A 10,888-nucleotide genomic window follows, 5' to 3' on the forward strand; every position below is an offset into this window, starting at 1 on the left:
CATGCAACCTCCTCAGGACAGCTGGTCAATCGGTCGGGGACGGAGGTTGATTCAGGAAACACTACAGAAGGCGCCGGGGCAGGGAAAGCTCTTGTCACAGCCACATGTACTCACTCAGGTAGGCCGTGGACGCAGAGATGGCTAGTAAACCGTCAAAGGGCAGGCATGAGAAACAGCCAAGGGCTTCCTTCCCCCACCTCCCAACCTTGCAATTTCTGTCAGCCTGAAGGCTACTGGTCCCCACTGGGGTCCCAACATTGGCAGACTTGCTCAGGGAAGCCCTTTCAGGGATGTTGGTAGCCTGAGTGTCATTTAAATGCAAGGAGCATATTTTGATACATCCAAAATGCAAATCTATCAAATCATCAGCCTCTCACTCATGAGCAACGTTCACAGCCCTCTGTGAACTCTTCAGCCCCTAGGTGGGATAGGGTGAGACCCACAATGTCTGCTGTTTCTTAGCGGTTGGTAGCTCCTGAGGGAAAATGGCGGCCTAATATATGTATGCTCCTTAGAGATTCAAGTGGGCAGCTTGGCAGGGGCTGAGTCTTGCCCAATGTTAGCGGGCTGGAGGGGTACACTGTTCTAATTTCACAGCGAGAGAAATATGGGGTGCCTTGGTTCCCAGACACCTTCAGCATGGGCGCTGGGCCCAAGTGCCTAGGCCTATGTCCCAAATCAGTTACTGGCTGAGTCCCCTCTGGCTTTGTGCACTCACGAAGTGAGAACTAGGAAAGATTCATGTGCGGGTTACTAGGGGTTGTGTCAAAGTGCTAGGGATCAAAATTATTCATTTTTGCAGATAACAGGACACTGTCATTGATTGGCCCATCTTGAGATAGGGAAGCCATCTTCGACCTAATGAATGGGAACCCTGAGACTTGGAGTGAAGCTGAAAGCTCTCTTCTGTCTATCTCCCTCCCTCCCTCCCTCCCTCCCTCCCTCCCTCCCTCCCTCCCTCCCTCCCTCCCTTACACAAAGCTTACCTTCTAACATGCAGGCACAGTGAGGGAGGAAGAAGAAAACCATATTAGACACAGGCTACTGACTAAGGCCATTGCAACCAATGAGAGTGCTCTGCAGCCTGGCTTAGAGCTAGCTTTGTCCCCATAGGGTGTCCACTAGGACCAAAAACTCCTAGAAAACAGAGGCTGCGCCTGAACGAGAGCATCGTTCCCCATGCCTCTCAGTACCAGGCTCCCCGTGAAGTGGATACATGTCTGGGGCTCCCCTGGTGAGTACAATCTGGGGCCTTGTTAAAGATGTTTGGTCTCGGATTCCAGCTCTCGGGGCCTCTTTTTCTCACACATCCCAGGTCCCTGGTAGTTTGTCCCAGGCCTACATTTGGAGTTAGGGTCAACTCTTGTCTAGCTGGTCCTAGACGGTGCACTCTCTTGGCTTTCATCCCTTGAGAGACTTAGAGACTCCTACTGGCCCCCACCCCATGTCCCTGATAACCACTTCACTCCCTCCATATACCCTTCAAGATACTCCCAGACATGCCCCTCTTCAAAAGGCCTGGTGTCCCCAGCCAACTCCTCTCCTAGGATTCTAGGGTCCAGGGTCTTAGAGGGAGGATCCTAGATTCTGCCCTTCCTCCCCTGTGCCCACCTTCCCCAGGCTTGTCAGCAATGGCTGTTTGGTCCTCGTTGTCCTCAGGCTTGGTCACCACCATGGAGGTCAGTGGAGTTACAAAGTGGTACTTGAGGGACAGCTCCAGGGCCTCTGCTGTGATGTTCTCCTTCTCATCCCCACGGGCATTCTTGCTGTGAGGAGGAACAGCTCAGAGTCAGCCCAGAACACACCATATTGCTTCCTCTCCCACTAACTCACCAACCAGACCAGAATCCTCAGGGACAACTAGGGAACATCTCCCCTCCCTTCATTGCCCACATCCTTGGTCCTGCTCAGTGGAGCTCACTGAGAGGGGGGCGGGGGGGATGCATTGCCCTCTCAAGGGTGCTCAGCTACACCCTTGAGGTGTTGGGGCTCCCTCCCCCCATCAGTGCTGTCCGACCTCTCTATCACTGGGTGGTGCTGATGAAGAGAAAAGGCTAAGGTCCTCCCCTGCCCTAGAGGTACCCTCAGTCCTCAGTAGTGCTTGCTGGCTGAGATGGACAAGCAGGAGGTGGGGGAACACAAGGAAACATGGGGGTTGGGGGGGCAGAGCAGTGAGAATGTTCGTGGTGATGTCTTTCCTCAGCAGGTGGCTGTCTTACTCCTCTGGCTCTATCGGAACGCAGTCAGAGCTGTGGTGGGTGCTAGAACGCTAGGCATTCCTCAAGGTGAGGGTAGACCCACTCTACCGTTTCTCCAGTAACTGCTCAATAGTGAGGTAGGCCCAGAGCCGCTCAATGTAGTCCCCAAAGATGTAGCCTTGCTCCTTCAGGGCCGCGTCCATTTCCTTCATGTCTACCTCCTCTGTGAAGGTCAGGTCATTCAGGGCCTGGGTGGGGAAGTGGAGCAAGTGAGGAACTCAAGGGCCGGATCACGGAGTTGTGGGGCCAGGTTCAGAGGATGCCACTCCCGGAAGCCTTGGGTCCATCGTTGCTGGATTCCCAGCATGCCCCAGGCATTCGCTCCCACTCACCCCATGACCCTTCACATCTGCTTTGAAGTTGTCCACGTTCCTGTCCACCAGACGCCCTGCTACAACAATCTCAGAGCCATCATAGAAGTGGGGGTAACTGTTTCTGGTGAGGTCCAGGATGGCATTCTCAGGGTATTCTACCTCTACATTAGTCAACAAGGGATTAGCTACTTCCTCGTAGAAGCCCTGTAAATTAGATCAAGGGAGACATGGAGAAGCCCCGGATAGGTTGGTCCCACAAATGCTACAAGGTGGCATTTGGCCCTCAAGGGCTGAACTGATCCTTTCCCTTGGTCTTCATTTCTAAATGGCCCTGGATGTGCCCTGGAGTCTATGAGGGCACTGTCTATATGAGTACACTGTAGCTGTCTTCAGACACACCAGAAGAGGGCACCCAATGCCATTACAGATGGTTGTGAGCCACCATGTGGTTGCTGGGACTTGAACTGAGGACCTCTGGAAGAGCAGTCAGTGCTCTTAACCACCAAACCATCTAGAGAAGCCCATAAATGTCAAGCTTCATTATTATTATTATTATTATTATTATTATTATTATTATTATTATTAGGTTTTTCAAGACAGGACTTTTCTGTGTAGCCTTGGCTATCCTAGAACTCTCTTTGTAGACTAGGCTAGTCTTGAGATCTGCCCGCTTCTGCCTCCCAAGTGCTGGGATTAAAGGCATGTGTCACTACTGCCTGGCTGTCCCCACCATCTTAAAGACTAGAGGGAATAAAAAGAAAGGACAGAATTCTGGAGGCAGAACTTTGAATAAAGAAATATTAGCCACAGGAAGGGGTGTGGTCAGAGGGGAGGAAAGCCCCGGGGTCCCCTACAAGTGGGGGTGCAGTCCACCACCTGAGGAAGGTCCTAGATCAGAGTGAAGAGTGAGGCACACAGTTACATCTGGCTAGCAAATATTTTTAAATACTGTTTTATTGTATAAAGTTCTGTGTCTGTCACGAGTCAGATTTGTACTGCACTCCCAATGCCCTAACCCTCATAGTGCAGCCTTATTTGGAGGTAAACTCTCTACACAGATAGTCCAGTGATGTCATGAGGTTGGGCCCTAATCCAATATGCCTTGTGTCCCTATAAAAAGAGAAAATTGGATACAGACACACAAGGAAGGAATGCATGGGAAGGCCACAGAAGAGGAGTGCGACAACCCAAGAATTGAGGCCTATACTGATCTTTCCCTCAGAAAGGAACCAAGCCCCTGTCACCTGATCTCATACCTGTAGCCTCTAAGACCTTGACACAGTGTTTCTGTTATTTAAGCCACCTCGTCAGGGGTCGTGCGCTCCCTATTGCAGACTTAGTGAACCATTGTCCTGTGGAATATTTGGGCATGCTTACATAGAAATTACTTATTGATCACGAGACATACATTAACGGAGTGCCCTGTGCCTGACCTCCTGCAGAAGAGGCAGCTCTGTTCTATGTAGATTAGAACGAGATGCGGCCAGAGATGCACTCTAACAGAGAGGAGGCTCCACCTGACGCCTGAAGTTGGCCCGTGGTGGAAGTAACGGCCTGAGGAACAGCGCCTGAGGTAAGGTGTACCTGCAGCTGTAAGCTGGCATCAGAATCTTCATAAATACGCCGGGCAAACCCGTGGTTCTCCAGGGCCAGAGACTCCAGGAAATTATAATTCAGATTGTTGCCAAAACCCAGGTTATACAAAGGGAACTTGCCCCCGATGGCGTTCCGGACGTTTTCCTGGATCTTTTCAGGTCTGCTCTCGCCTGTAGAAAGGGCCGTTCATGCTGGGGACCACCTCCACTAGCTCTCCTGGGGAGAGCTAACTCTTTGTATGCATAGCTGGTAGGGAGCCTTGACAAGGATAGGCATGCAGCTGCCTTTAAGGGGCTCACAAGATGCTAGGGAACCGCAAGAAAAGACACCCAGGGTCTTGTAGTGAGCCAGCCACACAGGCAGGCAGGCAGGCAGGCAGGCACTCATCTTGGGCTCAAGCCTCCCTCTCCCTCACCAGTATTAGCATCCCCATCTGTCAACATGACGAGGATGGAGGTGCTCCTCTCCGGGACAAGGTGGTCTTCTCGGGCCTTGTTCAGCATTTCAATACCCCTCAGCAGCCCGTCATTGATGTTGGTCACTGTACACCGACAGAGAGACAGAACCATTGAGGTGGGGAGTGTCCTTGGCGTGCCAACAACCTATGTGGATGGACAGCACAGACTTTTCACACTGGCATCAAAGGGGTGCTCAGGGGTTCTAGGCGTGTGATGACTACAGCAATTTGACAAGCAGTCAGGTGGAGTCACCAGGAGTGGGAAGGAAATGATGTAGATGTCATGTCTGTTTCCACAGGAAACAGGGTTCCCTGCGCCTCATCCTGCTGAGACTTGAGGGCACCAGGATCACGGGTTAGAAGCGCTGAGGACAGGTTTCCCTAGGCCGCAGAAGAGACATCCTGGTGTCTCATCTTCAAGTCTGAGGTCTACCCCAAGGAAGAGGCACGGCGGAGATGGGCTGCGGGTGCGAGAAAGGGGACCAGGTAGAATACGCATCTGCCCCTCCCCCCCCCCCCCCCCAGCTCACTGCTTCGATCTCGGATGTTCTTCACAAACGCCCTGGCCTCCTCGAGGTTTGCAGGTGTGGCCTTGACTAGGTGATCTTTCCAGGTGGTCACACCAGTGCTGAAGAGGATGAAATTCAGATAGTCCTCTTCCTTCATATCATCCAGGATTTTGAGAAGGGCTTCCCTGGTCTGAGGGAGGAGGAAGACAAACGCACCATAAAGACATGCACAAGGAATGAGCCAGGGCGCTTCCCAGCCTAGGCTGACGGAGGAGCTCCTACTACTCTTATCCTTATGAGTTGGCATTGCCCAGGGCCCCCAACTCCCTCTGAAAGTGTGTAAAGGATTTGCGTATTCTGTCTGACCCCTCCTTTTCCACCAGAAACACTAGAATCTTCCCACTTAAAAAAATAAAGAGTCTCTGGGCTGGAGAGATGGCTCAGCGGTTAAGGGCACTGGCTATTTTTCCAGAGGTCCAGAGTTCAAATCCCAGCAACCACATGGTGGCTCACAACCATCTGTAATGGGATCTGACGCCCTCTTCTGGCCTGTGGGTGAATAAGCAGATAGAGAACTCACACACTAAAAAAAAAATAATAATAATAAAATGTAAAATCTCTTCCTCCTCACATTTCTACGCCCCAGTGCTGCCCTGGGTGCTGGGAGGGGGTTGGATGAGGACAAACCTGCTGGATTTTCCGACCAGACATGGAGCCACTGACGTCAATCACAAAGGCTATGTTCTTAGGCACCACTGGGAGGCCTTGGGGTGCAAAGAAGTGCACGAAGTAGCCATTGACTATCTGCAAAGGTGGGAGAGAGGTGGAGGCCAATGCCTGTTTAGCAAATGAAAGTCAAAAATTCGTCACTAAAGGAAAAAAGTGTCCCATTTCCACTCTCCAGGAGGCACCATGCAAGGGAAATGGTGCTATAGATGGGAGAAATGGACATCTCTGCAGTCCCTTAGCATATTGGCCTCTCCCCACCATGATGATGTAATCCAAGCCTGGTGAAGCCTTCAACCTCTACCTGCACATTTCCTGGAGACTCTCTGTTCACATCATAGACGATGGTGAAGTCCCCGTTGAGGAGGGAGTCCGTACAGGTTGGGCATGAGCGCTGCTGGTCTAAGCTGGGCTTGAAAGACACATGCCCCTGGGGGGAGGGAGCAAAAGCCTTGAGCCTTGTGAAGGTGGCCCACTGGCAGACAGGAAGAACTGGCAGTTCCTCCTGGGTAAAGCTGCTCCCGTGTCCCATCTTTCTGAATACCTCCCTCCCTGGGTGATCAGAACCTGTCTGGGGTGGGGAGGGTTGTCATTTTCATTTAGTCTTTCTCCTCCCTTCTGGCTGCCTCATCCCAACTCCTTAGCTCAGTCCCAGAAGTTACGTGGGCTTGGGAGTTTTGCCCCGTATGAGAGAACCTTGTGCTGAGTGGTTTTGCAAATTGGAGTTGGCACCCAAAGGGGGGCGGAAGGACACAAGTGGGGAAGGGGGTGTTAGACTGAAGGGGACTGGGAGCATCCAGACACTAGCTGCCCTCTTGAGCGTAGGCTCTTCAATCGTCTCTCTGGAGAACCTGAGCAGCTGAGATTTGATCTTTACACTTCCTCCTCCCATTGCCACTGGGCACTTGCCCTGGCATAGCTTGAGGCTCAGTGACTGTGTCAACTGCCCAGCACCAAGAAGGAGAATTAAACCGATTCTCTTTAGTCTCCCATCCCTTAATGTGGAGTCAGCAAAGCTAGCCTCGGTTCCTTGATCTGCATCCCCTTCCCTGCCCATGCATTCGCCAGAGTATAAATGACTTCCCATCTCCCCATCGTCCGGGTAGAGTTGAGACCCCTTAGATCAGCAAAGTCAAGGCGCTGGCCTACCCCCTGCACCCCAAGCCCCGGGGGTATCTACATCACCTTTTTCCCTGAGAAGGACTTGGTGAGGGCACTTCCCAGGAGGTCATTAGTGATAAATGAGGCATCGGCGTCCAACATGCTGATGCCCTGTGGCTCAAAAATGTGTGCGTCGATCTGAAACGGTCAAACGAAGGAGATGTCATACTAGGACAGAGCAGAGGTCTGGGACAGAGTCAAGGGGAATGACATGGGTCTATGCTGAAACAGGGAGCCTCACTGACAGCTACTAGGAAAGTTCAAAGGGTGTAGCAGCATGAAACATCTGCATCATCTGACTGCCATGGATCCCCCAATTCAAGGGCCCTGGCACGGAAGCATCATCCCCTTAGCTCCTGGCTGTTGTAGCTAACGCCATTGTGCTGCTTTCAAACCACTTCAGCCGAGTACAGGGCCTTGGAGATAACGTCCTTGGCTCAGCTCTGAGCTCTTCCCTCCTTCTCCCACCCCCCGACCCCACCGCCCTTCTTTGGGCTTTCTGTGGTTCCAAGCAGGGGACGCAGGAACGGCTGCTTACCTCAAAGTGTCTGACGAGCTGCTTGGGCTGGACCTTAAGGTACATCTCGTACTTTCCCTTGTTTCTCTTGAGCAGCTCTTCATAGGTCAGCTCAAAGATGACCTTGCTGCCTGCGGCCACATTGACAGACACTGTGAACTTCTCCAGCTTCCTCCCGGAGGCCCTAGGGGGCGGGGGTACAAGACAGTGCTTAGCGCAAAGACTTCAGGAACCCATCCTTCGTTGGTCCTGGATTCAAGGCTCAGATCCTACATTACAGACCTCCCTATCTCTTCCGAACCTCAGTTGCTTTAAAATGGGATGCTCTGGGGGTTGGAGATTTAGCTCAGTGGTAGAGTGCTTGCCTAGCAAGCGTAGGGCCCTGGGTTCGGTCCTCAGCTCCAAAAACAAAAACAAAACAAAACAAAAATGGGATGCTCTGGGGATACGCGTAGTTGCCATAGTAATTAAAGCTGCTTTCTTCTCTCAAAGCCCAAGAGCCACACTCACTTGACCAAACCGGCTGTCTTGCCCTGGGACACAGCCTTTTCATATTGTTTCTGCGCAACTTCCTTCTCCTTGACACTCCCAGGGTAGGTGACACCATCAATAGTCCTGTAGATAAAGAGTTTAGGGTAAGGGCCTGTCACACTGGGCCAGAACCCACTCCCCCCTCCCTTAAGGAACTTAAAGTGAACAGCTATGGTGGCACCCACAAGGTGAAGTTGGTGATGAAGGCTGTCTTGGGCAGTTCCACATCAAAGGAAACTTCCTTGGCCTTGTCTGCACGGTTGACAGCCCTTGTGGTGACAACATTGTGAGCAAAGCGGGAGGTCACCTTGCAGCTGATCTTGGTGCTGTAGATCTCAATGCCATCCACCACCTGTGGGAGAACGGGGTCAGGATCACTGGATGGTAGTTAGTTAAACTGCATCCTGGGAAACCGACTCATCAGCGTGGTGGCTTCCCTTCCAAATTCTCCCTCATGAGCTCTGAAGTCCTGATAAATCTTAGTCCTCACAGTCACCCACACTGGGACTCTGGACAGTGTCCTTTGTCCCACAGTCATCTGGCTGCCACAGTGCTCACACTCTGCATTCTCAATGCTGCAATTAGCACACAGCTGCAACCACCAAGCTCTCTGACCCAGCCCCTCTCCTAAGTAAAGCCTTCCCCTAGGTTTTCCTTGGAGAGTCTTGCCTCTCCGTATGCTGAGCTCCAGCTACGTCTAGGAGACTTTCTCCATCATGGCTCTTTCTCCTCTCCCGTCACACTCTTCCACCTCCTGTGTCCTCTGATGTAGACCTGTACTTTTTTTTTTTTTTCTTTTTTCTTTTTATCGGAGCTGGGGACCGAACCCAGGGCTTTGCGCTTGCTAGGCAAGCGCGCTACCACTGAGCTAAATCCCCAACCCCCTGTACTTTTATTCAAACACACACCTACTTCCTGTGGGAAGTCCCCAGACACCCTCTTTCCAGCAGAGGTAATAGAGCAAGGCATGCTGGGTTAAAAATGAATCTAGATACTTTGTAACAGCTTGCTTCACCATCCGCTCCCAGTCCTCCCTGCAGCTGAGTGCCAGCAAGTACTTGATCAGTGGTGTGAAAGGAAGGTGCCCCCACCATGCTGCCCCCGTGGAAGACCATAGCTATAGCGCTCTTTCCCAAGGGTCTTTGGGTCACACGGGGCCCTGCCAAGATGGAGCCATGGGCTGTGTTCCAGCTCTGGGGACCATGCTATTATGATCTGTACCTTCAGCAAGTGAGCAAGTGGAGAACCCCTCCATTCTGCCCCCTCCCTACCCAGTCTGTAGCCCCCGCCCCAGAAGTTCTTACCCCTTCTGGAAGGCTCCGTTTCTGTAAACACAAAGATAAATAAAGAGTTCAGGGCAAGCACAACATCACCAATGGCTTGGGAGCAGGTTCTGTGCTAGGGCCAGGGCTCAGAGACACAGAGCCCTCCAGGCCATGTGTTAGAGAAAGACAATGAATAGTTAGAGAAAGGGATGTGTCATCAGGTCACTTATAGAGGAGGCCATAAGCTGCCTGATGCCCCATATGCCCTGTCTTACCTGGCCTCTCACTCTGCTCTCCCTTGCTCCTGGTCTCTTCAGTCATAGTTCTAGAACACTCACCCACTCATCAGGCTCAAACTAGCATTTTCTAGAGGCCTCTGCACCTGCTTTGCACCTAAGACAGGCCCTTGCAGACCTGGGTGAGAAGTTCCCAATTCATCACCCATTTGATTGGCAGAGAAACTGAAGCCTGGGAGTTAGAAGAGCTGTGCTCCGTGTTAAATAGCATGCTGGTTTATCAATCCTAACTGGGACGTAATTCTCCAGAGTCCGACGCTGTCCAGTCCCTTAGCCTCCTCTTCCCCTCACTCAGGGGACTTGGATGGAGTTTTCTGCCAATATGACCCTCAAAGTCCCGATATCAGATAGGAAGTTCTACTCACCCCAAGCAGCCGGAGGGGACTCCTTGGAAAGCCAGAGGTCTCCAAGCCAGAGAGCAGAGCCAAGACAAGGCAGGGCCACCACAGAGTCACCATTGCTGAGCACACAGACCTGGCCTGCTTTCTTTATATATGCCAGCCCAGTGTTTTCCAAGCAGGGTCAACGACCTGCACCATGGGGCCAGAGCAGGGGAGGCAGGCATCAGCTCCGGGAACTGGGGGGTGGGTGGAGTAACCACCCAGTGAGTCTCTATGAAGAGGGCCCAGTGGATACAATAAACACTGTTGGTGCTACACTCCCGATACTCCGGAGGCCCTTGGGAAGGCAGGAGCTGTGTGAACCAAGTGACCCCCACTCTCCCTGGTGTGGATGATGAGGGTGGTGTGAGCTGCATTTAGAACAGCTGGCACCCCTGCATCTAGGGCTCGATGTTTTTGTTCTTGCCACCCACATTGCCTCTAGTCTGGGCCTGGATCCCAGCTCCAACTCTCACAAGGCAGCCACTCTCCAACTAGACCCCCCATGGCTGAGTTTTTTTGTTCCATTACCTGATGTGTCTGCCAGGAACCCATGGACTGAACCACCTCTGAGCCTTGTAACCTAGCTCTCTCTGGGATCTGACTCCACACTGCTTCTCTGAGTGTCTCTCTTGACTGCGTGCCTGCCTAAGGGCCCTGGCTTCCCTCTTCCTTACTAGACAAAAGTTGTTCTTAATTTTTAAAAGAATCGGCTTTGGCTGTCTCTCAGACATCAAGCCCTTGTCATGTGGCTATTCACAGCGTGATTGCTTATTTCTTTTTTCAAAGATGTGTTTTATTTTAAGTGTGTGTGTGCGCGCACGTGCGTGCGCATGTGTGTGTGAGTGCAGGTGCCTGTCCCTAACATAGGTGCCAGG

The 10,888-nt window shown here is 52.1% G+C and overlaps 1 protein-coding gene across 9 annotated transcripts in view; it reads right to left on the bottom strand.

Moving 5' to 3' along the window:
• Positions 1-10,416, bottom strand: part of Itih3 (inter-alpha trypsin inhibitor, heavy chain 3) — a 15,125-nt gene extending 4,709 nt beyond the window's left edge. For 2 of the 9 annotated variants that reach the window (XM_087589001.1, XM_087589002.1), the window contains exons 1-14: positions 9,996-10,326; positions 8,255-8,446; positions 8,049-8,153; positions 7,560-7,722; positions 7,046-7,159; positions 6,165-6,290; positions 5,822-5,938; positions 5,156-5,324; positions 4,584-4,709; positions 4,157-4,338; positions 2,591-2,776; positions 2,307-2,446; positions 1,612-1,766; positions 115-141 (exon numbers count right to left, since the gene is read on the bottom strand). In XM_087589001.1, coding sequence (XP_087445127.1) covers positions 115-141; positions 1,612-1,766; positions 2,307-2,446; positions 2,591-2,776; positions 4,157-4,338; positions 4,584-4,709; positions 5,156-5,324; positions 5,822-5,938; positions 6,165-6,290; positions 7,046-7,159; positions 7,560-7,604 — 1,387 coding nt within the window. In that variant the 5' untranslated portion in view covers positions 7,605-7,722; positions 8,049-8,153; positions 8,255-8,446; positions 9,996-10,326. 9 annotated transcript variants of the gene reach the window in all.
• Positions 10,417-10,888: the final 472 nt, after the last annotated feature.

Source organism: Rattus norvegicus, chromosome 16 (genome assembly GCF_021556685.1).
Source record: "Rattus norvegicus strain SHRSP/BbbUtx chromosome 16, alternate assembly SHRSP_T2T, whole genome shotgun sequence".
Classification (NCBI taxonomy): Eukaryota; Metazoa; Chordata; class Mammalia; order Rodentia; family Muridae; genus Rattus; species Rattus norvegicus.